General features: G+C 43.7%; 1 protein-coding gene across 1 annotated transcript; it reads right to left on the bottom strand.

Annotated features, from left to right (window-relative positions):
• Window positions 1–4,208: 4,208 nt before the first annotated feature.
• On the bottom strand, window positions 4,209–24,523 carry FGF1 (fibroblast growth factor 1). The gene is made up of 3 exons (XM_058543002.1): window positions 24,254–24,523; window positions 11,792–11,895; window positions 4,209–7,516 (listed from the first exon to the last, which is right to left on the bottom strand). The coding sequence occupies exons 1-3, from the start codon at window positions 24,420–24,422 to the stop codon at window positions 7,322–7,324; spliced, it is 468 nt and encodes a 155-aa protein (XP_058398985.1). The 5' UTR covers window positions 24,423–24,523; the 3' UTR covers window positions 4,209–7,321.
• Window positions 24,524–27,724: the final 3,201 nt, after the last annotated feature.

Below are 27,724 nucleotides of genomic sequence, written 5' to 3' on the forward strand. Positions count from 1 at the left end.
GCCAATCTGGCTCCAAAGCTATCTTCTCTGTATGTGTATATTCCATTGATTTGGGTTGATTTAAATTATGGAATGACTTACTATCTCAAGAAAGTACCTTGAACATACATGGTGGCCTTCAGAAAAGCTCAGAGGGCTTAGAAAGACAGGAGCATTTTTTTTTTTTCTTTTTTTTCCATCAGGGACTTTGTCCACTACTATAATATGCTTTTAAGGAAAGGACCACATTTATTCATCTTTTAATACTGTGTCTAGCAGAATATCTAGATCATGGTTATGCCAGTTACCAACTTATTGCTTGTGTCTCCAGATCCATTCTTCTTTGCTGTCTCTTGTGATACCGGTGCTGGACCCTGTACACGTTTCCCTTTGTCAGCTGATGCAACTTAAGGATTGTCAGTAGAGGGCACTGGAGGGTCACTGCAAGGGGCAGGGCTTTTCTTCAGGGTTCTTGTGTTTTTCCTCTTTCTCCTGTGGCACAGTGGCCTCTTCCTGCGGGAGACCTAGCAGTGCACAGCCTCCAGTGAGTTTCGCTGGCACCCGGGCAAGTTGCTTCCAGAGAGTTTCCCCAGCACTCCCGTGGGAAGCTCCCTGAAGCACCTTGCTGAGCTGCTTACCGTCCTCTGCGCCACAGCCCTCCTCCGCCAGTGAAGTCTGAATCTCATCCTTGAGAGAAGGGCCTCTCTCAAGTTTGTTCCTTCCCTCAGCCTGGGGAATAGTACCTGCTCCCTATATCTGCTTTCCCAAGATTCTTTAGCGATCTCTTTACCCTGCTTAGTAGTTAATCCCCTTTCACTACTTAATCATTCTTTCCGTTAAAATTTCCCTGTTCAAATTTTTGGTGTGGCCTCTATCTGCTGATTGGACCCTGACTAACACGATCGTGGACACTCAATAAATGATTAATGAATGGATGAGTTAGTGATGAAAGAGGCTGTATTCTCACCTTATTGCTGCTATTTATTCTTGAGACTAGATTGTACAGGGTAGCCCTCTGTCTCATCAAATTCTTCCCAGATATTCAAGTTGCTTGGGAGTTACACATTTTCAAGCAATCTGTAAAACCCATCTCTCTTCTTCACTTCAATTAAATATTATATGACAGATTCCAGTAGCACCAAGAACAAAGAAATAAATTTCTCTCTCTCTTGTCCTCTCTGCACCACCTCCCTGGATTTGCGATTTTGTCCTGTATTATCAGAAATAATCTGGCCAGTCCTAAAACCTGCACCATTTCCCAGGTTCCTAATGCAGATGTTCTATTTTGAGGATACCATAGATTTGACTGTTCATTTCTGCAGGAAGTTACTGAACTCTCAACACAGTTGACGTTCCCAGGCTATGAACACTTCTGTTTTTCCAAGCCACACAAGACAAGTTAGTATATAATAATACTCTTATGACCTATTTTGGAGAATAAAGAGTTTGGGCTGAGGCGTATCAGTAAAATAATTTGACATCTTGCTCTTATGTATCTCTGGGTCAGACTAAAAAAATTTTCTCCTGAGGCAGGAAAACATGAAAATCACAATGATGCGTGTTTCTGTGACAGTTTGCACAAATTGCCTGTCTACATCTACATCTCCAAACACTGCAGCCAAATGAACCAAATCCTGAAATCGAATATGTTTCCAAACAAGGAATGCCCAACCTTTCATTAGGGCTGATAGAAAAGCACATCAAGGACGTGGTGAGGTTTTGCTTGTTTATGTAATAAGATAGACACCAATGTTTAGCTGCTGCTGAATGTGTAAATTTAGCCTGTGTGACAGTGGGAAGCTAGGAGGGAAGGAAGCAATTTGGGAAATACCTCCTGTCCACATCACAAACATTCTCGGACCCATCACAAGACCCCAAAACTAGGTCCTACAATATATGCATTTTATAAAGCAAACCCACACTCTAGCTTCAGGCTGTGTGTGACCTGGTTTCTCTTTTTAATTTTATAACTAGGGTGGAAAGCTCACAGTGTAGTATGTCATGGTCAATATGTCAACCGCAAAGTGGGTACAATATTTCGGACAGATACCAATGGTCATTTAGTACATTTTCCCCTAAGTCGAGAGAATGTTAGATGAATCACTGGAATCCAGAGTGCCCAATGCCAGATCCCCACATCTCAAGCTCTGAGTTTTCTGACTGGACGTTAGAGTAAATTTTGTGTACAATGACAGGGAGTTTCTTTCTAGGGGGCAGATTTAGGGAGTGGAGTAGGAAGAAGGGGACGTGCCACTTTTTACAAGCCATCATTTCAATTTTAACAGTTGTCAAGCAAAGCCCTGGTAGTTTTGAAATGGAGAACATGCAAGTCCCACAGCTTGCTTGGGCTTAAAGGTTTCTACACTGCACTGCTGTCCCTCAAAATAGGTTTTGCTCATTTGTGAAAGTGCAGTTGAAGGCACATCATTGTTTGATATGTCGCTAGGACCATACTTATTAATACGACAACAACCCCAAAGTGCTTAGGGCTGGGATCCCCCTCCTCAGCCTGCCCCGTGGCAGACAGGACATCAATATGAAAAGCCATGACTTCATTTATAGTTTTCTCCTTGCGGTCCAGTTTACCCATCAGAGGCCTAATTCTCAGCGACCCTAACCCCCTCAAACATTTAGGGCGTGGAGTTAACTTTTTTTTAGTTGGTTCAGCAAAGATGGGAATTTTTAAATCCCTGAATAAAATGCATTCCAGTAGCAATGGCATTTATCTTATGACTGAGTCATGAATGGTGAACTCTTGTCTTTTAGGTAAATAAGAGGTCAATTTCCAGAAAGTGATGGGGGCTGGGGAGGATGCTCAGAGGCTCTGAGTTTCTAGGCCTTTCCTGCCTCAGTCTACTTTTCATGTCTTGTTTAGAAATGGTTATGAAATAGGAATTTGGGGACGAGAGAGGAATGAAGTGAAGACTGTGGGAGTTAGGGAGGGAATCACCTCAAGGCCCAAAGTGATGAGAATTCCATAGGAGGGGAGGTGGTCAAGGTCTGTAGGGTTCTGAGAGCAGAAATCTGCTAAGACCAGCATTGGAGGCAGCAGTGGGTGTCCGGGGGATCTGCATCATTGCATTCATTTTGCATGATTAGTAGCAAACCAGCTAAAAGAACTCACCAGGCCCTCAGAACAGATGGTTCCTGGGTAACAGGATGTCCCCTTGTCTTGTTTATTCACGAACAAACCGTGTCTTTGAAAACACTAAAGTTATAATACAGGATCCCAATTGGGTCTCGTTCTCTTTGGGAAGGAGAGCAGCTGCTTTAAGCCAGTGCTTTCAAACTGTGGTTGTATATGTATTAATAGGTCATGACCTATTAATGTCATGACCCAATTTAATTGATCTTTGACCAGCATTTTTTAGTGGAATGTAATAGAAAAATCTGAGTGTGTCTCGTATATATAGTTTTGTGACATTTTTGTTTCAGTTGTGTGTGTACAAGGGTTGTATGTGCTGGGTTGTAATGGAAAATGTAGTTCTTATTGTGAACCAAGCTCCAAAAGGGAGGAAAATACTGCTTTAGACAACTTTAAAAGGAAAAGGAGGGATTGATTGTGGAATGTAATTAGAAGAGTGAGCAAACACTACCCAACTGTTTTTTTTATAGGTAGTGTACGTGCATGTGTGAGTGTGCGTGTGTGATCTGATTCTGCCACGATGTCGAGGCAACAGTGTACTTTCTCCTAAGAATCAGAAGTCATTATATTCAGAAGTTTATTTAAGGAGACGTTACTTAGTATAATAATAATTTCTGAAAATCTGGTGGGCGAACGTATAGCCTCATATCAAAGCTTTTGAGATGCAAGAGATGCACCTCTCGCCATTGACTTAAAATTGTAAATAAGTCCTTATATATTTTTTTCAGGTCACAGTATCTTTGCATAAGCACAAGCTGGTCAACTCTACAATGGTAGCATAATTTCGCAGGATTTATGCTATGAAGAAAAAGTGTCAACTGAGTTATTTATGGTGCTTGGCTCTTCAGGGGGCGAATTCCCTGACTATATTTCCCTAATGGATCCCTAGAAAAGCACCAATGTTGCCTTAGGTTTCCAAACAAAATGAAAAATGTTTCTACCTTAGCTTTTCCTGTCAGCCTGTAAAATCGCCTATCTGATAATGAGCTAAGTGAGGAAAACAAAGCAGCCACAACTCAGGGGTGCCAGAGGAAGTCTTTCCATAGGAAGATGAGACACCATGATGCTCAGAAACTCAGAGACATTATCACCTATTAGTGGAACATTTATTAATACTTTGTAAGGTGCAAAAAAAAGAGACAGTGATGTAAAATGACAGGCGTCTACTTCATCAGAGGTCCGCTTTGCAGCCCGTGAGCTCGGCTGGTTTGGGCTGTATGTTCTACAAGGCGAGGACTTCACCTCCCACACAAAGCAAGGATCTTGATCTTCAGGAACACATGATGCTGCAGTCAGTTTTTTGTAAGTACACACTGTTGGCCATAGGAGGCTTTACTTATTATCCCTTCCAAGGAAACAGATCACCACCACCTCCACCACCACCTCAAAAACAATCAAAAGCATATATGCTCCTGATGCTTTGTTTAGAATGTCAGGCAACTCAACAGTTGGCCTGAAAATGAATCCACATGAGAGGCATGTGACAGGCAGTTGGCTACAAGACTTACTCTAGGAAGAGAGAGAGCAATAGGAATGCTCCATGTTTAAGGAACCAGAGCATGTTCCAAATAGAGCAGGGAACTCCCTCTTCCAAGATCTGACAGGCTCTCTTCCTGATTTGAAAGGGGTCCCCCTGAAGCTCACATGGTTCTACAGTTGAAAACATTAGGTTTACCTTCCTCTGTCCGCTGACACTTTGATGGGGGTTTATCTTATGCTGAGGGTTGCTAATTCTTCCCAAACCTGGGTTTCTGGGACTTGGCAGTTTATTCAGCAGAAACCTACAAAGTCTGTTTTTACTTGACTGAAAGAAATGAATCCACAGCATCTTTCATCATAAATATAATGCCCTGGGAGAGAATACAGCAGCAAACCAGACAGAGAAGGTTCCCAGGGGCCCCAGTACCTAGGACAGTGCCTGGCACACAGTAGGCACTTAATGACTATTCATTGAATGAATACATGAAGGATGACTAGGCTGAGGTTGTCGAGGTCACAGTAGTGTTTCTTCTACAATGTTTTGGGTCTCTGAAACCACAGACTTCCATCTCATCTGTTAGCAACAGGATTTAATTTTTCTTGGCCAATGTTATACTTGAATTTGATTCATACGCTAAAAATTATGGACTGTTATAAATATCTTGGATTTCCTCTCTGGATACCTTTTGCTGGCCAAATCTTCATAGTAAAGAGATGTGAAGCCACACTGCACTATCCCCAACTTGCCTGCAAAGATTTACTAAAATGAAATAGAATTATCCAAGTTACAAAAACAAAGTTATGAAATTGTTTTGCTGTACAAACACAGGATGATATTACTAACCATAGTTTTAACTTACTTCAGTTCTTCAATTGCACCAGCGCTTTGAACTTTCACAAATTGTTGTTTTTCTTTCATTCTAAATATGACAGTTCAATTACTAAGGAGTTATTTTTCAATTAATAATTACTTCAATTCCTTATAAAACAAGAGCTAACACTCTCATCAATTTTTACCCACAATTATCATATCATTGCTTAAGAGTCCCCATTTTCAAAGAAAAATTTGTAACAGCACAGTGGAAAACAAAGAAAAATCTCATTTTATAGGTAAATGTAGTATAAGTAGTAGATAATTGAGTAGCTTATACATTGTATCCTATTATAATTCTCAGTGGCTGAATGCTAAGCAGTTTAACTGCCTTTGAGCTATATATTTATAAATGTGATTAAAACATACAGTCTCACAGTAAGTTTAAATGGCTTATTAAAGGCCTTTACATGGCAACAGTATCATATGTCAGAGATGAATGGCATTTCTAATTTGCTAGCCACTTGGGTCAAGTTTACTTTAAGCAGGAAGCGTATTTATACAAGTAATCATAACACAAATGGTCTCTTGGGAAAAGCTGTTTGTGAGGGTTTAACATTTTTGAAGTATGCTTTTGTATATCTTCTAAATGGGCATTTTATAGGCATTAGGCCAAAGCGCCTTAAATCCACACTCCTTAACGCATAACTGCCGATGCCGCCTGAATGCTCAGGAAGACTCGTGGGGTGTGCGGTTTTTAAGGGTGAGGCAAGAAAGAGGTCGGGGGTGTGAGCCACCTTCATGTGAATAACGTTCTCCAGGACTTTGGTACTTAAAGTATGGGAGTGGGGGCAGCAGCATCTACAGCACCTGGGAGCTTGTTAGAAATATAAAAACTGCACCCCAGACCCACTGAACCAGAATCTGCACTCAGACAAGATCCCCGTATGATCTGTAAACACTGCCCGAGGAACCCAAAGCCCCTGCTTTCTGGTGGCCAAGCACAAGTCATGGCATCCCTTTCTCTTTCCTTCTCACTTCTAGAATCATCCTCTTAGAGGATGATTCCCCTCAGCCCAAGTTTGCCTCTCTTTCTCATCACTCCCACACCCACTCCCTGGACCCAAATGAATTGACCAACGTCCAACATCCTTTCTTTTATCAAGAACCCTCTTCTCATGCTCTCCACCTGATATATTCAGGGACTTCCTTCTGCCAAATAACCTTGGGAAAGTCAAGGCATGGTAAGGGCTCTCAGGGCTGTGCATTTATTCTGCTTTCCTGTTGCTGAGCCACTCATCCTTCAATTATTCCACATTGAGATCCATCCTCTAAGCTGTCCACCAAAATCCTATCTCCCCTGGCCATTTTAATCCCTTCTGTTCTTGAGGGGGGATTTCTTCATCCCTGTTTGTAGTGATGGAATGCTGCCTTCCTCTAACCTAGCCATAAGCTTCTCTGCTAATATTTGTGGGGTATTGAAGGGACAAAAGGGAGTCATGCCAGATGTTTGGGGATCGCAGACAGGGTTTACTCAGAAGAGGGAACTGTATGCAGTTACTAATAACCCACTTGGTAGCCCCCTGAACACACTTCATTTGGCCCCACCTTTGCATTGAGAGGCTCAGCCTGCAGCAGGTGCCCAGAGGCAATGGACATCCAAACCAGACCCAGACTGGCCAGCCAGTTGGCCCCTAGAAGCAATTTGGTACCCCTGTTCCAAACTGTGCTGCGGTAAAGGGCTCAGCAAAGAAGTGAACTGGGCATTTAGAAGCGCATTGCTTACAAATTCAGGCTCTGTGGGCCAGGGGTTAGTGCAGCTAATGGTCAAGGGAACGATCTGGGGTCAACCAGGTGAGGACCCCTTCAGGCTCCTCTGGAGCCGTCAGCACTCAGAACAGATTTCCTTAATCAGAGGAGACTGGCAGGGGGAGAAACAAGATTGCCTTCTGGCCATAGTGAGTCCGAGGACCACGTTTGCAGCTTCCATTCTTCTTAAGACCAACGAACCAGTTCTTCTCTGCGTGCTTCTTGGACGTGTAGGTGTTGTAATGGTTTTCCTCCAGCCTTTCCAGGAACAAACATTCTTCATTTGGTGTCTGCTAAAAAGATAAAACCAACAGAGAGTAGAACTATTAGTGAGTGGTTTTAAATGGGGTTCCTCCGTTTACTACTGTGTGACCTTGGGCAAGTTACTGAGGCTCTCTGTGCCTCAGATTCTTCTTTAGTAAAATTGGGATAATAATGGGACCTATTTCTGAGGGTGGTAATGAGGACTTAGAACAAGACCCAGCACATATGAGCCTTCAATATACCTTTGCTGTTATTGTAAGCTCTCCTTCCATTTGCTGTTCTCAGGACCCTAGAGCCTCCCAGTGGGGAGATCCTGAATGACTACAAGCACCTTCAGGGCAGGGCTGGGCCTTTTGTCTCTGTAGACCAATGGCACACAGGCATGACCATTACCAAAACAGGTAAAACCAGATGGTGATGCAGTGGGGGTTTTTAAGTTTGGACTTGAATGAATGAAAACCTACTAATATTACTTTTCATCCTGGTGATTTTCACTCACAATATCAAAATTTTACCTTAGTGTTTTCATGAACATAAATGCTTACAGAAAATGTGTCCTAAGCATAAAACATATCCTGGAACTTAAAATTTTTTAAAAATGAAAATGGCTTTATTTTTTGCTAGTTATAAAAAAGAATTGTACTTTTTAAAATCACGACTTTACTTTAAAAACAGAAAAAACCACCCCAAAGCACACCCACCCAGATATAGGCAACTGTTAACAGCTGATGAACATCCTTTCTTACATCTTTATGTACGTACACACAGAGAGACATAGATAAGGCCATATGCATATAGACTTATGATGTTATCAAAATGCCATGCTGTATCTGCTGTTTTAAAAATGGGCAATAAACCTTTGAAAACATATTCAATCTCACTAGCAAGAAAATGCAAATTAAAAAATGATTTAACATATGTTGGCTATAATATCTGCAAAGAGCAAAAAGATTTACAAGTCTTAGTATTGGTGAGAGTATGGGAAATGGGCACTTATATTCACTGTTGATAAGATAAATTGGTGGAAACTTTCTAAAGGTAGTTTGGCAATATGTATCAAAATTTTAAATATGCATTACCTTTGACCCAGCAATTTCATTTGTAGGAATTGACCCATAGGAGATAGTTGAGCAAGTATAAAACTGTATTTTCAAGGATAGCCTTTGAAGCGTTGGATATAATGGTAACAAATTAGAAGCAACCTAAGTATCCATGGAAAGGCAGTTGGTTAAGTGGTTAGCAGTACATCCATTCAGTGGAATCCAATGCAGCTGTAAATTTATTAAGCTGGAAAGATAGCTACAATATGTTAAATAGTGCAGTTACTTTAAAAATATCCACCAACCACTACTCTTTTACTTGGAATTCATCTGTTGGAGAGTGTGTGGAACCCCAATTATTTGAACTTTCTATTTGTCAAGATTTTAGAATACGTTTATTATATTTGGATATAAAACAGTTAGGTATATTGAAAAACACTCTTGCTGTATATTGACTTTGCTCCAATTCCAAGTTGTGATCTTTATATTATCTCTTCACTCACAGTGGTTGGTGATCACCTTTCTGGTAGTCTCCAATCCTATTGTTCATTGTTCCCTATTTGTGGGTATGTTCATCCCATTAGACTGTAAGCCCTACTGAGGGAAGAGATGGAATCTTGTCAGCCTTGTGTCTGCCCCCTAGACATGAGCCTTGCAAATAATAGCTGTTCCCCAGCTAGGTGGTGAATTTAATTTGATTCTTGAGATCATATAAAGCACGCAATAAAGTTATCTTTGATTAGTAAGACACTATGTAACAGGAAGTATCCTGCTTCTTATTCATTTGTAGTCTAGTGCAGTGACAACTGGGTGAGACATTTTGGATCATTTTAGAACAAGATGGGACATAGACGTAATATTTAATTGGGTGACTCCGCTGCCTCTGGAGGAACTCAGTCGAGACGTTACTGTTTGATGCCCATTATCAGGACTGGAGGGAGGTAGGCAGTTTTGGACCTGCGTGGGTTCCCCACTCCCCTGCAGGGAAGGCTCACCCCGTGACACCCCTCAATGGGCGTCAGGCCTGTGTTCTGTGACGAAGCTGAGGACGGCCACGTCCCCCACCTGATGTCTCTGTTACACTAGAGCAGTTGACACGCACAGAATGGCTGAGTCATAGGCTGAGTCAGCAGACCAAATCGGAGGTGCTCCATCCGTCCGTCCCTCAACCAGGATGTGTCAGCACTTGCTGTGCACTTGGAGCAATGCCCGGGGCACGAGGATTTACAGTTGATTCATGCCTATTGTTTTCATTGTCTTCGTTTTTATATTTAGCATGCTTTTTTCCCCAATTACATAGTTGACATATACCCACTGTAGAAAATTTGGAAAACACAAGGAAGGCATTCACATATTATAAAATCAGCCACTGACTACCCCCGGAGACAAATATATTAATATTTGGTATATAGCCTGTCAAACTTATTTTTTTTTAATAAATATATTCTTTTCATACACATACACACAATTTGAATCAGGATAAATTAATACCTAAAATTGGTTAAGAACAAGAGGAGAGCTCTGAGATGTTTTAGAACTTCCCTTTACCAATGGGGAAATATAAAAATTATTAGGTATAATATGTTAAGATCACGTTCTGAGTATTTCAGGGGAACCACAGTGACGGCCAGGACTAGGGCGGGGGAAGGGATGTCTGGAGCCTAGACAAATTGGATTTGGGGGGATTCTCCCTCAATATTTTTATGTAAATAAGAGAAGGTTATAATAAACCTCAAAACTGATTTATGTGGGAAAACCCATAAAACTGTAACATATTTCCTAAGAAATAAAGAGGGGAAGGGGTTTATAAACTGATTATTTGTCTTTTAGCTACCATTGCTGGGGCACCTCCCATGTGCCAGCCATGCTGGCAGGCGAGCTCTGTGCCTTATCTCTCTGACTCCTCCGAGCCCTGTACGAGGTACTTACTCTCTGTTACTATTCTCATTTTAGACAAGGCTCAGAGTAGACGAGTAACTTGTCAAAGTGGCAGAGGCATGAGATTCAGTGATGAGTCTGAGATTGAATGATTGATTGGTCGACTGATTTTATTATCAATTGGAAGAACCACCTTTAAAAAAAAAATCTGCACCCTATGTAGCCGTCACTGCCTAGCTCCAAACCCTTTAAAATTGACCTGGTTGATTCCAGTATTTCAGCAAACAGCCTGCTAAAGGCTACCGAGTACTCTGATGATCTCGTCTCCTGACCACTAGTGGGCAGCATGAAAAACTGACTCTGTTCACATCCTGAACCCGGCTGAGATTACAGCTTCAGGAGAGGGTTTTCTGTGCCCACTGTCGCTTGGCTGTTTGATATAGGTTAAAGGGAACCCCAGACTAAAATCCCCCTACTGGCTGCTTTTTGTAGATATCTTCGCAAAAGGGAAGAAAGGGGTTTGGCTTGGGCTGTGAATTACCGCCAAGTCTTAATTATCAGTTGTTAGGATACAGAGAAGGGATCATTGAAATCCAGAAATAATTTCAAAACCCAGGGCCATTGGCTTCAGCTCTCTTTCCAGTCAAATCTTTTACGAGAGATACCAATAGGGGCAAAATTAGATTGCTTTTCTATTTCTATTCTTTTCTTGCAAAGGCCGATATCTACTGAGTCAAACATATATAAAGCATAACTAGGAGAGGGATGGAGCAGGAGATGTAGAGGATTTTAGCTGCTGCATAAGCTCTTAGACTGTGCTTCTCAAGGGCAGGGATGTGACTCATTTGTCTTCATATCCCTTCAGTACCTAACAGTACTTAGACACAGGAGGCATTTGATCAATGTTTGTTGAATGAAGTTATTGAACTTTTTATTCTTTTACATGACCTTTCCAGAGTAAAACGGCTGTTTTCAAAGTTTTATGCATGACATATCAACAACCCGAGTCTGGACTCTGCAATTCCTGTAAAAAAGCATGAGAGACACACCTATAGCACTTAGTTATGCTCAAGAAACATTTTTGGAATGAATGAATGAAATGGGACTAAGTATCCTGAAAGGAGTGACTGATGAGTTACTAAAATTTCAATCAATGTCTCCTCTGTGTCTATGTGATAATACGTTTGAGTATTTTGAGAGAATACCGCAAGAAACTCTTTTATGTTTGTGCCTAAAATAAGGCAGGGGAGAGGGTGGGAATCCTGCTGGAAAAAATAACAAACAGAGACTAATTGTTGGTTTATAGTTTGCATCACTCAACGTAACAAGATTTCTGGAAACCTCAAACCTTGGCCCCGTCTGGAAGCATGTCAGCCTCATACTTACTGAGCCGTACAAAAGCCCGTTGGTGTCCATGGCCAAGTACTGGCCAGTCTCGGTGCTCTTTATATACACCTCCCCCACGCTTTCCGCACTGAGCTGCAGCTGAACTGAAATAAAAATAACACGAGCAAAAGTAAATAAACACTAAGCTTTTGCCGATAGGGCCTGGCAGCCAGGACAGTTAGCCACGGAAAATTCTGCTCATTCATTTCGCAGAGCCCTCGAGGATGAGCCTGAAATTAATCAAAACATAAAAATACAGTTCCTTTTTCTTTGCCCTCCAAAGAAAGCTGTCCGTTGGGAATTATGTTCTTGAGAGAAGGAGAGTTGATGGCGGGCGCGCCCACCCGTCCCCGTTTGTTACAAAATGACCCCGCATGGACTTCACCGCACCTCACAGGCTCTCTCTTTTCTGTCACCTGAAGGGAGATCACCATGGGAGGAAATGGCACTCAGTCCCCTGGGCTCTCTTGTCCCAGCAATCTTGGGGTGCCCCAGAGTGGGCAACTGGGCAGCCTGAGTGTGCTCTGCTTCACTTAGCGACCTGCTTTGGGGGTGTTTTTTTTTTTACAGCCCAGGCCTTCTAGGCGTGGGAACTTCTCCTCGACAGATTGTTATTTTTTAAAATCTGATAGTGATTTTCCCAGACAGAAGGGATTCCCAGAAAGTTGGATTGGTTGGCACATCTGAAACTCAGAGAACTCACCCACAGTGAAGTTCAGTCAACCTCCACCCTCTGCGGCAACCCAACTAGGGTACAGGCAGAGGAGAACGCCGCAGCTTCTGATGGGGAAAATGAAGCCGTTATCTGGAGATGCAGGGATGGGAACAGTGGTTCTCACCTGGGAGTGATTTTGTTCTTCAGGTGACATTTGGCCATGTCTAGAGACATTTTTGGTTGTCCCTGGAGAGGGATGGTGCTACTGGCATCTAGTGAGTAGAGGCCAGGGATGCTGCTAAACATCCTACAATACATGGGGCAGCCCTTCACAACAAGCAATTATTCTGCCCAAAGTCACTAGTGCCAAGGTTGAGAAACCTGGAGGTTGAGAGCAAGGATGTGAGTCACCGTGAGTTACACCCTCCCCTTTTACACTGGCTGATACTCCCATGGTGCCGTGTCCACTGCTGGATACCTAATTGGAGCCCCATACCCATGCGAATTATTCATTTGTTCATTCTCCCCAGGGTGGCTCTGGAGGGAGATGTTTTGATGGTTTACATTTGGGAATCAAAATTAATGCTGGACTCTTCTGGGCAATTTCTTTGATCACCTGGCTGTCACAACCATCGTTAAGACTAGGAGTGAAATCTAGACCAGGGGCCAGTGAGCACCCAGTAGTTCTCTGGGAGGATGAGCTGACCTCCCTAAGGGTCAGCTTAGTCAGATGCTGAGGAACTGAGTGGACTGGAAGGAACACAGGGCTTCGGCTGGCACACGTAGACCCCTTGTTGCTTTTACTTTGTTTTCACTTTTTATTTAATTTCTTTAGATAGGAAATACATTCACATGTTTTAAACTTGGAAACAATAAGAGGAGACAGTGACAAGTCTGTCTCCCACTCCTCCCCTTCCAGCCTCCCACTGTGTCCTCACAACTGATGGGGACACAGAGGTAAACAGGACAGATGAGAACCTTGCCCTTAGAGTACGTTCTCCTGGGGGAGATAGAGACAAACAAGTAAATCCCTCCCAGCTGTATTTTATGTAGATCCTTCTAGAGAGATTTCCTGCATATATGAGCAAATAACATGTTATCTCTCCTGCTTTTTTTTTACACAAATGGTAAAATCCTATACACACACTTCTGCACCTTGTGTTTTTTTTTGCTTGAGATCTTTCCACTTCAGGACTGAAAGAGTTAACCTCCGTTCTTTTTGCCAGTTGAATTGTGTTCCATTATGTGGCTATACCATAACCATTTAGCCACTTCCTTATTAACATGTCTGTATTTTCTCATTTCCCTGTTTTCCTTATCTTCTGATTCATCCCCAGGGTGATACATAGTTATATCACCCTTATTGAAGACGCAGTTCTCTTGTCCTTGGAAGTCTTTGCTACAGAGACTCAAGGCCTCCTCTAGCTTCCTGTGGTAAGTGGAGTTTATTTAATTCACAGGAAGGAAATTGGAAGCCACCAATCTTCTTTCCCACAGGTCCTCCTAACTTCGTTTAGCTCTGAGAGCGTAGTCTTGAGAGAATAGGCCAAAAGACCCTTATCGTGATCTGGGCCCTCCCCATGTAAGCCCCAAATCACACTACTTGCTCACTCAGTCGCTCTGCTCCACTCATTTGACTCCTTCAACACACCCAGCTCTTTCCTACCTCAGGATCTTTGCACATGCTCTACCCTTCATCTGGTACCTTCTTCCCACTAATGTTCCCAAAGTTGGTCCTTCTCTTCCAGGCCTCAGCCTAAACACCCCCTCCTCAGAGAGGCCTTTCCCACCACGCACCCTACAAAACTCTGTACTATGACACCCCACTACCCCTGCCAATGCCACACTATTCCCTGCATCATCGTCTTTCTTGGTTCTTTGTCCTTCATGACACCTAATATAGAATACAATTATTTTTATCATTTGGGAGTTCACTCATTTTTCTGCCTCCCCAGGAGAATGTACACTTGGGAGAAAGGGCAGGGATCTTGTCTGTCCTTTCCCCACTGGGTCTCCAGCACCTCACACAGTGCCTTGCCCTCTGGGGACGGCCAACGTATGTTTGCTGAAGGAATGATGTTAGGCTAATATTTGCAGTGGTGATCTACTGTCCATCATCAAGAAGCTGTGCACTTTGAATTATGTTTCCATAATGCTTTGTGGAGTGAAGTCAGAGGGGACCAAGTGGAGAGTTGTAAGGCCCAAGGCTGGTCTCTGTCACCAACCAGCTGGTAACCTTGGCCAAGCTATTTAACCTCTAGGCCACAGTCTCCTTATCAGTAAAATGGGAGGGGTTTGGATTCAATCTCTAAAGTTTTTTCAGCTCTAACAGTCTATGAAGGAAGTAAATACATTTAATAACAATGCTATATACAATAGAATATTATTCAGCAATGAAAAGGAACAAAATACAGATCCATACTACAACATGAATGAACCTTGAAAACATGCTAAGTGAAAGAAGCCAGTCACAAAGGACGATATATATGATTCCATTAAATGAAATGTCCAGAATAGGCAAACCCATAGAGACAGGAAGTAGATTAGTGGTAGCCAGGGTCTGAGGAGGGAAGTCGGGGAGAGAGCACGGGGAATTGTGGTTAAGAGGTATATGGTTTCTTTTTGGGGTGATGAAAATATTCTAAAATTAACTATAGAGATGGTCGTACAAATCTCTGAATATAAGAAAAGCCACTGAGTTGTATATTTAAAAGGGTGAATTGTACGCTATGTCAATAATATCTCAATAAAGCTGCTTTTTCTTAATGCTCTTTATTTTCATTGGATTTTATGGTTTTCTGTGAACTTTCACATACATTTTTCTATCAATTTCTCAGCATAATCCTGTATTTTTAAGAGAGACCAAAGGAAGGGGATAACCATTTATCGATCACCTACAATGTGCCAAGCATCGTGCTAGTTTCTACCTTGGTGTAAATAGTGTAAAATTAAAGAGTATGGGCTCCAGAATCAAACTGCATGAATTCACATTCTGGCTTGGCTGTGTATTAGTGGTGTGATCATTGGGCAAATGATTTACCTCTGTTTCCTTATCTACGATGATAGTACCTGCTTCATGGAGTTGTGAGGGTTAAAAGATTTAACGCCTGGTAAGTGCCCGGTACTATTACTATCATTTCCATTGTGCTTAGGTGACCTCATCGCTCCTCGCAGCATTCCCTGGATGAAGGTGGCACTGGCTCTGTCCTACAGGTAAGGAGACTGAAGCTTGGTAAGAGCATGTTTTACCCAACATTATACTTATGATCAGGGGCAAAACCATGACCAGAGCCCAGGTATGAGTATTCCAAGTATCTTGCCTTTTCCTCCTTTTCGTACAGCACCTTGGGCTCCAGTGATGGGAAACACTGGTCCAAATCAAGCCATACTCGCTCTCCTTCTTGGACCCCCTTGTATTCAAGGTCAGACATGTACAAGATGGCGGATGGTCATCTAGGATCCCATTTGTAGCCATAGAATGGAACAATGTTAGTTGCCTGGGACTTTTTTCCACCTACCACCCATATATACCACCCATATATCTGGGTATTTAGTCAAACACATTATAGGTACTTCAGAAATCCCAAAGGGCAAGTCCTTTTAGGTAATCAAGGAAGATTTTTTAAATAGATTTTATTTTTTAGAGCAGTGTAGGTTCGCAGCAAAACTGAGGGGCAGGCGCAGAAATTTCCCGTATACCCCTTCCCCCAGGCATGCATAGCCTCCCCCATTATCAACATCCCCCACCAGAGTGGTACGTCTGTTATAGCTGATGAACCTACGTGGACGCATCATTATCACCAAGGAAGATTTTTATGAAGCTTTTCATTTCCTAGTTCATTTCTGTTCTATGCCTTAAATAATCCCCATTCGTCTTGCCATGGGGATAGGTAGAGTTGAATTTGCCGTCTGTGAAGTCCCAACTCAACTGCGTAAAGGCCTCATGGAGGTAAACATGAGCCAGAGCTCATTGGCACGGGACTCAGTCCTCGGCCGTGAGCCCCAACACCGGGGTTGTTGCACTGGTGAGAGTTCGTCTCAAGAGTTTCCTCTGTAAATATTATTTCACCAGGATGTCCAAGTTTCATAGCTCATTTTCACTGGATTTCTTTCTGGCTAAGTTTCCTGAACATATATCCTTCTGCAAGCAGGGCTGGCAGGAAGGAGTAACACCCAGCCCGCGCTGCTCGTGTAACCAACTAGGTGTCCAACTCCCTAGTGTGACTTCATTCCAGTTTTCCAAACCTACATCCTCCTGCAGCTGCTGCTGAGGAGACGCGGGAAGGAGAGAGCATGAGAATGGAGGGGCTCAGAAAGAGGCGGAGGGGCTGACCACACGCCTCACCCAAAGCAGCAGCTCTCAGGCGTACTCATTGATTGTCCTTTGTGTTCTGGGAACTGTGCTCAGAGCCAGACCAGGTCCCTGCCTTCAGGGGCTTCTGCCCAATTCGGGGTACAGACAGCCCTGTGAAGGATAAAGCAGCACAATAGCAAAAACCCCACTTGTTTTTGAGCTAAAAGCAAATAAATGCAACAGCTACAACAAAAACTCTCTTTTTCTCTCTCTCTCATATATATTTATATATATTTTTCTGTACCGTAAAAACAAATTGCAAAAGAATATAGTAAATATTGTATGAAATATTTTAATGAAAATTTTGTAAAAAACACAGAACAATGTGCATAGCTCATGAATATGTAAGGAGTAAAGTGTAAAAATGGCCCTAGATACAGACCAAATTCATACCAGTGGTTGCTCTGGGGAAGATGAGAAGAAGGACTAAGACTGGGGAGGGGAATGGAGGGAACTTCCCCTTCATCCTAATTCTTCATTTCTTTAAAAACACAATTCTGAGGCAAGAGCAGCCAGCTGGTAACAGGGGTTAACTCTGGGTGATGGGCTGCTGGCATTTGTGGAATTCTCCTTCGTACTTTTTGGGGGCAGTAGTTGATGTATAAAGCCCGGTTCTTAGTCGATGGGCAAACACTCAGAGCTGGCCAAGGCTCCGTTTCTTCCTCCTGATGACCCCTGTGATGCTCTATGACCCAGCACAGGCTTGACCCAGGTACCATCTAGACCTGAACATAAGTATCCACAAAAGATGAGTCTTCTTGGGGGCAGACAGGGGAGCAGGAAAGCTGGTGAGGCAGGACGGGGTCAAGAGCCACTAAAGCCAGACTTTTGCTGTTCAGTTTCCTTTTCTAGCACCTTCTACCAAGTCAGTACCCAGAGAAAAGAAGGAGGAGCACCTCCTCTTTATCCCATGCAGGGAATTTAGGGCTTGCTCTCTGTGAGCAGGAAGGTCAGTGGCTCTATGGCATCCCAAGGGGGAAGGGATGAGTACTTTTTGAAAAATGAGACAAGTCGTTTAGTCCAAAGGCTACTTATTGTTCCCCAGTTCTGAAATAGAGACAGCAATTGGAAGAAATGTAAAGCAATTTTTGAAAAACTCTAGTGATAGACATAGGTTTCTTAGAGAAATTCACATTTATAAAGCACTGTAAAGATGTGCTGCAAGAAGGCTGGAAGTGTCTGTTTGGTGGATTGGGACAGTAAGTGTCCCCCGTAGACTGCAGAGTCCTGCTCCTTTACTAGGAATGCATTAGGGTGTGCTGGTTTGGGAATGGCCTGTTAATTAAAAACAAATGTCAAGTAACTGAAATGTACCAGATCACCTTGTGGATTATGCTCCTCCCTTGTCCCGCGCTCATCCTTTGGACCCCCTCATGAGTCTTTACTTAGAGGAACCTACGTAAAGGGGGACCTAGAGCTTTTGAGTGGATGTGCTGGCGCCCTAACTAGGTGTTCTACCTTTTTTCTGAGGAACTGTTAGTTGGTGTCTCTGGTTTTCTCTTCTGCTCCCCACAGCCTTCCACTAGCTCTTAGCAGTAGTTTATTCACAGTAAGACCTGTGATCCCTTACTTTCCAGGGATAGAAAAAAAGAAAAAGAAGTTATGAGCCTGCCAGTGCCAAGAGAAGTGAGCTTTGGGGCATGCACTGCATTTCCGAGCCCCAAGCCATCCTAGCACCTTCCTGTGCCACCCTAGGAGTTTTTAAAGATAAGATTACAACCAGTGCATTCAGCAGACAACTCGTGCAGAGGGAGGTTCTGCTTCTGCAGCACGTCCTGGCCTTCAAGCCTGCTTTCCACCTCTGCTCTCCAGAGAGAGGCCAAAAGAGATTACGTGCCTGGTTTATTCTGGGTTGGAGACTTCCCGTCCTTCGCCGTGTTTACCCAAAGTGAGGTCAGCCTCATTCAGAACTCGGTGAGGTTGTTTTATGTCAGTGGCATTTATAATTAAAACGTAGCCACAAGCCAGGCTCCATAAAACATTAGAGAAACACAGAGAAGGAAAAAAATTGAGTTTGTGGAAAAAAAAATTCCAGTGGTTTGGAATTCATATATATATGAAAAAGACTTTTCTTAGACTGTGTAAAGGTGTCTACGTCTCCTTTAGGGTCTGAAAGAGGTGCCTGGAAAGTTTTGATATAGTCCATGGACTGTGTGATATTAAAAAAAAAATTTATCCAGAAAAATCCCTTCTGTATAACCAGATAAGGGGGGGGGGGGAGGGCAAGGAGTCCTTTGGCGTCACGTTCCACCAAACTGAGGACAGCCATGCTGGGGAGGCCTTCCTGCCTGAAAACCCGCCCCTCTCTCTGACTTCTGGCAGCAGGGCACAGCTCTGCCCACCTTGGTCATTTGAAAAGCTGTCTTGACTTTCAGCCCGAGCTGATGGGGAGCAAATTGCCTTTACCATTAGGTGCCGAGTCATAGCAAACCAGAGAATGGAAGTCCGGACTGCCCCGAAAACAAGGGGCGGGAGAGATTTCACTGAAGAGAAGGAGTCTGCCCTTTGTAAAGGGCTGCAAAGTAGGATTCTTTGGACCAGCGAACTCCCTTAGTGCCTTTAGGATGTGGTTTGATTTATAAATATTTGATTGGCACACACTTTGCTCAGGAACATTTCCATTTGTGTGGGGAGCGGTGCCGGGAATCCTGCTCCCTGTGCAGCGTCTTAACGTGCTTGGGGAGGCAACGGGGCGCGGGCTGCAAGAGCAGGCTGCCAGTTTGGGATGCTCGTGAGCTTATTATTATTCTCCAGTTATTGTTCCAGTTGGGAATCCCGTGGAGGAATAAGTCACAGCCCCTTTGCCAGATAGGAGATTCCAGCAGAAAGAGCGGAATCAAACATGGAGCTCCCCTTTGCCTTCGCTGGAAAGGTTACACATGGTTTGCTGGGGAGTGCCTGGGCACGTTATACCTACATGCCAGGCCCTGAGAGCCCCAAACCTAGACTGTCCCAGAGATGCTGAGATGAAGAGTCACCCTCAGTTCCCTGAGCAAGCGTAGCATTCATTTAACTCAAGAGACTCCAAAGATCAGAGGATTAGAGGAAGACCAAGTAAGCCCAAGGATGATGATGATGATGATGATAAATACCATTTTTCGAGCACTTATCACACATGCCTGGCAGTGTGTTAAACACTTTTACAAACATTATCACACTTAAAATTCCTACTTTCCTGTGAGGTGGGTACTATTGTCATGTTTGTTTTTAAAACGAGGGAAGTAAGGCACAAGGAGGAGAAGTAACTTCCCCAAGGTGACAGGGAACTAGTCAACAGCTGAGATGGGACTTGCCCCTACAGTCATCTGACGCACACAACAGGCTGTGTGAATCCAATATGTTTATTTAATCATTTTATGGGGCAAAACCACCATCATGGTGTTGATGTCAGGAGCGGTAGTGGGTTATGGAAAGAGCCTTAGTCTTGGAAGAAGCCGTGGGTCTGTGCCAAGCTCTCCCACTTACTAGCTGGTCACAGGCCCTGTTAGCTCAGTGTTCACAGAGTGATGATAATCAATAACCCCACGGGATTGTGACTAGGCAGAAATGAGAGTCGAGCGCAATGCCTGGCATGTATCGGGTGCTTGATAGATATTTATTGAATATATTGTTGAATTTGAATTTATGTGCCACCCATACAATTCATTCACTCATCAAATTAATGTTTATTGGGCATTCTACCAAGTGCCAGGCAGTGTGCTAGACGCAAAAATTGCAGTGTTGAGCTGTAAGAGACAAAGTCCCTGTCCTCAGGGAGCCCAGGGAGGGAGAAAACCATTAAATAATCACACAAATAAATGTGGAATTATGCCTCCAAGGAGAGCTGCCTGTACACGAGGCACTCCTCAAATGCCCTGTGTCTGAAATGGAACTGGTCGTCTTTCCCTGCGCCTTTTCCTCTTCTAGGACCCTCCCTCTCATGGTGACACCACCCTTTACCCGTCTCCCAAAGTTAAGCCCTAGGAGTCAACATGAATCTTCTCACAACCTGCACGCATTGCCCCTCCTTGCAATCCGCAGCTCTTACGGTTTGATTTTGCCTGGCATCTGTAGCATGTAACAAATGTTCACAGCCTATGTTGGTAATTGCCTACAGCCATGATTTGAAACATTGTAAAGGGACAAAACCAAAAATATCTTCTCTATAGGCCAGAAATTCCCACCAGAGGAAACATTTTACTCAGGCCTGCATTACAGTGGCCTGTGCACAAGCATCCATTGTAGGTTTTTACCACTCCAAGAAAGGCCTTATGTTAGGTACCTGGAAACTTATTCTCCTGGAGTTGGGAAGAAGACAAATTTTGAAAACGTCTCAATTTTGCCCAGGGGAGATCCGCTGGTTGAGGACAAAGAGAAGCTGTGAAAGGACTTATTCTTTTGCCTTGTAGAGCTGCAAGGCATACAGTTCTATCTTGCATGCTTTATGTAGATTTATTTAAATATTTGATTGGCTTTTAGAAATAGTCTTCCTGAAGGAAGTCCTAGAGTGTGGCTGTCTACCTGTGACCACAGTCTCTAGTCATGCTCAAATTAATGGTCAAGGAATAGAAACCATCCCCTAGCCAGACTGTGTTCATCAGTTAGCCAGGGATCGCTCACTCCATGCCTGTCCAGGGTGATTGTGTTTCTGAACAACCCTTGAAATTCAGAAGGGTTGTGCAGTACTGCCGCTGGGCAGAAGAGGGCGAAAGCACCACATTTAGTGGGTGCATCCATGCCAGGGAGTCCTGTTGGCTGCAGGATCTTGTAAGAGTTTTCAGCCTTGTCAGGCACACAGGGCAATGTTATTATTCCCATTCCACAGGTGAGAGAATTGAGTCAATATTTTCCTCAAGATTAGATGGCTGGGAACACTGGAGACATCTAAATTTCCAGACAGGAGAGGATGATTGGAAGGGTCATGGGGCTGGGGGACTCCAAGCTGCTTTTGCAGAGCTCTTTTTGCAAAATGGAGAGAATGGTCATTGTTCAGTGCTGCTCCAGTTAGAAAGTGGCAGCTCAGGAATATGAACTGACTCTGAATTAGGGCCCCTGACTCTGCAGAGAGTGTGTGGGCTAGCCAGTTCTCCTGGCATTGACAGGGATGGATTTCTGCTCACTCTCCCCAGTTACTCTGATCTATGTCCTCCTTGGCCCTTGTTCTTAGTTCTAGAGTAAGTAAATAGGCCAACACAACAACTCTGAATGTTGCCAGAGAGGCCTTGAATCGAAACCTGAATCTAGACCCTTGGCCTTCCTGGAAGGCAGCATTATTGAAGAGAAGAGACTGGGGAAGGTCCTAAAGTATTATACTGTATTTCCCTATGCTGGGATGAATATATGGAAATCTCGGTGATGACGATGACGATGACAATAGCAATATTAACCAATATGTGCTGAGCTGTTACTTTGAGCCAAGGCACTGTGCCAAGAACTTTCACTGCATTATCTCATTTAATCCTCCCAAGAAAACTGTGAGGCAAGTAATATTATTCTTATTTTACAATTGAGAAAAGTGAGGCCAGAAAGGTTAAGTAACTTGCCTATGTTCACTTGGCAAATCATGAATCCAGCATTACTGGGATGCAGACCTCCTCACACACACTCCTAAGGCTACCTGGTGCTGCGTTCCAGGGGTTCCTGACATCTTAGGTCAGGCGGCCGGATCCACAGCACTATTCAAAGTTGTCCCAGTGTTACTCAGAGCGCAGTCTATAGTGTTAATGATGGAATGACAACAGTGAAGTCATATACCATTTGTGCAGAAATCCTAGTACATGGAAATTGTAATTGTAGCCTCTTGTTACCCCAGAATTCGAGGTTTCTAGGAAGAGCCAGCTTAACCCCAAGGATCACATCAGTAAGGTTGTCTTTCCCCTGGGGTTCTGAACACAAGAGAGCATTCCCATTGGTTCAGAAAATTAATAAAACTTACTAGAAATGTTTAAAACTTTAGAGAAATTAAAGTTTGTTCCCCTTTGTGTTGTGTGTGGGGCAGATTACGTGAATTGTGTAATTCACAATTGTGTCAGGGCCTGCCTGACACAAGAGACTACAATCTAAGTCCATTTATTTGCAGTAAACGTTGCTTATGTGTATGTTTGACATACGAAATAGAGTGTTTTTTGCCTCACTCTGGTACCTATTTTTCATTGAGCATAAGGCATTCAGCAGGCCCATTTGAAGACAAGCCATCAAAACAAAGCCCCAAAAAGCTAACCCTGCAGCTGCAAGCTCCAGCCTCAGCCTCCCTGCACCTCATCTCAAGGGTCTGCATGGTGAGTGAGAAGAGACAATGCCGCCTGGTCCATCAACACCAGCTTCCATCCCCACCACCCGTGCATCTGAGGGTAGAGAGTGAGCACCATTGGGGTGGCCATTTGTGCTTGGAGCCCACAGCCTTTGGTGCATAGTCCATGAATAATTAAGACTGTCTGATATATAAACTATCACATCAAAGCCAGTGTTTTGCATTCCATCTTAAAGCCAGTCCTATAGAACCTTACATTCTACCTCTGCTATTTGGTGTCTCCTGAGTCATCCACACTTTCCTTCTCGTGACTCGGGGCATGTTTGACCCTTTAGATTCCCATAGCAGGGACCAGATATGACTTTTGGCTTCTCTACATTTAATGCCTCGTGGTGCTCAGGGAATCCCCGATAACATCACGGTAGGATCCAGACACCTAATATCAAACATGCACGCCGATGCCAGAAGTACTAAAGCAGAAGGAAGAGATTTTTATTCTTAGATAGTCAAGAAGATTCTTTACTCCAAAGTCACACCTCCATTTATCAACACCACCTGAGAGCTGGGCTGGCAGGAAAGCCCGGAAGAGACATTTAGCCTTTGGCTCAAATTGCTCCCGCTCTCCAGTTTCTATAAGGTCTGGAGAATGACTTTACCCCTCCCAGTTACCACAACCACATCTGCGTGATACGCGGAGCGAAAGCTGCATAATTTATGATGTGTAAGAATACGATTATGAACTAGGATTTCACAAATCAAGCCAGTGGAAACGTAACCTGGAGAGTCAGTTAACTTGAAGCTGAGCCCACATCTTTGTGAGGAGTTTACCTCTCCTGCCCCATGTGGCTCTTCCCATCATGGGGCCTGCAGGGCCCTGACGAGTCTCAGGGGCCAGACCTTTTTCAAGTTACGGAAACTCGGGGAAACGCATAGCAATTGAACACTGGCAGCCACATCTGATCTCAAACCAGTTGTGAAAGGTCAACAGAGTCCTTTTAAAGTCTGGGAATAGGATGGCTTTAGGTAAGCTACAGTCCTCACAACTCCCTATTTTCCACACCCAGACCCTTTATGCATTTAAGTGACCCCTGCCTCTGAGTATGTCATGCCTGAATAGAACCTTGGAGAAGAGGGTACCAGTTCTTAGATATCCTCCCTTCCCCCATCCTTGACGTAAGGAAGACACCAGAAAGGTGAGGGGCTACAAGAGAGATGGGTGCTTACTGTGCTGGTCGCTCCTGTCCCTTGTCCCATCCACTGTACCATCTGGAAGGATCCTCAGGAAGTGGCCTCCATTGCTACAGTAGAGGAGTTTGGGCTTCTTGTAATTCCCTGGGGGCAGATTAAACTTCTCAGTCAGGGCTGTGAAGGTTGTGATTTCCCCTTCAGCCATGGTTCAGCAGCTGCTGGTTATGGCGCTTTCAAGGCTGTAAGAAATGAATCAACGCTGTAGAATGTTCTTCCAGCAAAGGCGCAGCGTGCACTTTCAAGAAGGGAAGGAGAGCCTCAGGGCACAGGGCTCCTGGTCGATTGGTAACCACAGACTGCCCAGGTGATGGCCACAGTCAACCGGCCTGTGCAGTGGCTGGTGGTTAAGGAAGGATGGTCCCCAGCATGGGAGGGATTCTCAGGGCCCTTCTCACTTCCAATTGGACACAGTGTGGGACCAAGCTGTGCATTTTTTAGAACTTCAAATTTAATCATTTAGCCAAGGGAAAAAAAAAATAATGTTTTGGTCCCTCCTTCTAATCCACACACATCCTCAAATTAAACACTGAAGTTGCACTAAAATAACACCCAGGGTCTGGCTAAAACCCACAAAAGCTGAGAGGCCGGCACTGAGGTTTTCCCTCCATCCTCCCACTGTTTTGACTAGGCACCGCCAGGCCCGTGTGCAGAGATAGCACAGATAGCCCTGGGCATTCAAGACCTGTAGGAAGAAGCACAGGAGGCGTTTCAGGCTTCCCACTATAAAGAGAGCCATGGGTTAACGCGTAAAGGAAAATTCTGGGTTTGCTCGTGGGAACAGAACCAGAACTGGAGAACAAGGCACGTGGGGGTGTTAAGTGGGGTTTTTAAAGGGCAAACACTGTACCAAAGGAAATTTTATGAGACAGATCATTATGAAGGATCTGCCAGTTACTGGCTGTTCCCACAGCTTCCCATATATCCTCACATCACACAGAGAGGGTGGGTCTGTCCCTTGTATGAAGGCCATCTTCATCCTAATTATTTTCTATTCAGACATACTTATTGTGACACAGAAACCACCATATGACATATTATAATCCTCTAATGTTGTATGCACCCACTATATACAAATTTATATTATTAGTGTAAAAATGCATCAATTACACTGCTAAGGATTAAAAAGCAAAGCCAACAAATGTTAGTGTTTTAAAGCATTTACTTGCCCCACCATTTAGGAGAATGAAGTGCTGCTGACTACAAGGACTGTACAAGAAAGAGGTGAAAAAGAGACCAGAAAACTAATGTGGGAACTTCATCTTGTAAGTGTGAGTAGGTGCTAATTGTACACAGCTATTATGAGGTGGCCTTATAATAACAATGATCATCATCATCATTAACGTATTCTGGGCTATAAATTAACTCTCATAATCCTCACCATAACCCTTTGAGGCAGACACTAATGTTATCACCATTTTTTATAAAATGAAATCAAAGCTTAGAGATGTTCAATGGCCTGTCCAAGGTCAACAGCTGGTAAGTGGTAAAGCTGAGCCTCAAAAGGGGTCTCTTGAAACAAAGCCCTAACTTGCCCTTAATCACCAGGAAAAAGTTGAGTGACTTTACTGATTCTGCAGTATTATTGCCAGAAGTGGGGTTTTTAGACATTGCCTAGAACATACACCTGCCCCATGAGCTTGTCATTTATTAACTTATTCATTTGTGACCCAGACATTGGCTGTTACTACCAACAGCCTCTGCTTTTGTCCGAGTGCCAACCTTGAAGCGGGACTCCAGGCATCGCCTCATTGCCCAGGAGCAACCCATATCACTAGGTGTTAGGGAGCCCTGTGAACTTCATGGAAAGCCAGCCAGCTTCCTGCATTCCCTGCACTGAATATCCATCCATGCATCCATCCATCCATGCATCCATCCATCCTTGGAGCAGCCTCATGGAGTTGCTTGCATAGAAATCAATGCCATCATAAATGAAGACAATGATTTGGATAATTTTTCTTGGTGACTTTGGAATTAGGGTTCATGGTGGAAGCCTCCATTTTTTCCCTCTGCTCCAGGCATTTTAGTGTCTCCGGTACCTCTCTCCCAGTCTGCAGCCACATGGGCCAGTCACTGTCCCCAGTTTTGGCTATGGTTTGAAGTCCCCCCAAGCACCCCCAAAGAGAACTTTGCATATGCCATATAAACTATTTTTAAAGTCAGACTGTCCCAAATATCCCCTTCACATATGGTGAAACTCTGTCTAGCTCTTTTCACATAATACAGTACAGATAGAAAATTAATTTTAGTTATGTCGATTTCACAGGGAAGACTACAGAGCTTACCTTGCACAGCACATTGCGTTTCCTTCCCAAACCCTCACTCTTTTCCAAACCCTTCTCTTTCATCCACAAGCGTCTAAGTCTCAGTGCCCACTTCTGTCTCTCTCACTCTCTCTCATTCTGTCTCTCTGCTCAGTCTTTTTTTCACCCAGCCTCTCAATCTCTCTCTCATTTCACTTTCTCACTCCACTCAATTCTGGATCCCCTTCTGATGTAAAGCAATTTAGCTCTTCCAAACATGGACATCTTCACCCATCACCTCTCCATTAGCATACAACAATTATCAGATCCCCCTTCCTTAAAATACAATTAAGAGATAATAAATATTTTTTGTTTCATTTTTTCCCAAGTTCTTACTAAGTTGCGTACTTAATTTGGTACAGGAAACAATAATTATGTACTGGTGGTTGCCATTTAACTGTACAAATAGCCATTTGTATTATCAGTCTTAGGCGGGCAGAATTTTTGTTTCTTGTTGCCCTTGGTTTCCTCAAATGGAGGTCTCTGTGTGCCCTTTGATTGTGCAGCAATTGCGTGTTAATCCAGCTAGACCCAGCTCCAGCGGGGAGTCTCCGTTAAGTTGTTTTCTAAGTGTTGGGTATGGCTCTATCCATTTGCATTCTTGCTTCCATCCTGTTGGGATGAAGGGGCACAGATGCTCCAGAAGGCTGGCTGAGGTTGGAGACACCAGCTCTGGTCAAGGATTCTCCCAATGCTCACATTCACATGCGGGTATAAGCCACATAGCCAGGACTTCGTCACTGCGGAGCTCTCCTCAGCTACAAGACCTCTGCCAGAGGCCAGCGGGTCCTCAAGCATCTCCTCCCTCCTGACCACAGTGCAACCCAACGTTATACAAGACCATGACTCTGCTCTCTGCCTGCTCCCCCCAGTAAAAGGGACAGTGATGGGATGGCTGTACTGACTTCAGATTGCTCCCATCACCCTTCAGTTCAGATCCATATCTGGAAACCTGAAGGGGACATGTTGACTTCTGAAAATAAGCCTTGAATCAATCTGAAGCTGAGAGACTGTGGCAGTGGGATTTATGAATTAGCTGAAATATACAAAAAATAAAATCCCTTTTTGTTTCTGAAGGAAACCCCAGAGGCACAAAAGGCCCTTATTTTTTTTTTTTTTTTTGCTTTATTTACAATTTACCCATATT

The sequence above is a fragment of the Diceros bicornis genome, chromosome 1, assembly GCF_020826845.1.
Source record: "Diceros bicornis minor isolate mBicDic1 chromosome 1, mDicBic1.mat.cur, whole genome shotgun sequence".
Taxonomy (NCBI): domain Eukaryota; kingdom Metazoa; phylum Chordata; class Mammalia; order Perissodactyla; family Rhinocerotidae; genus Diceros; species Diceros bicornis.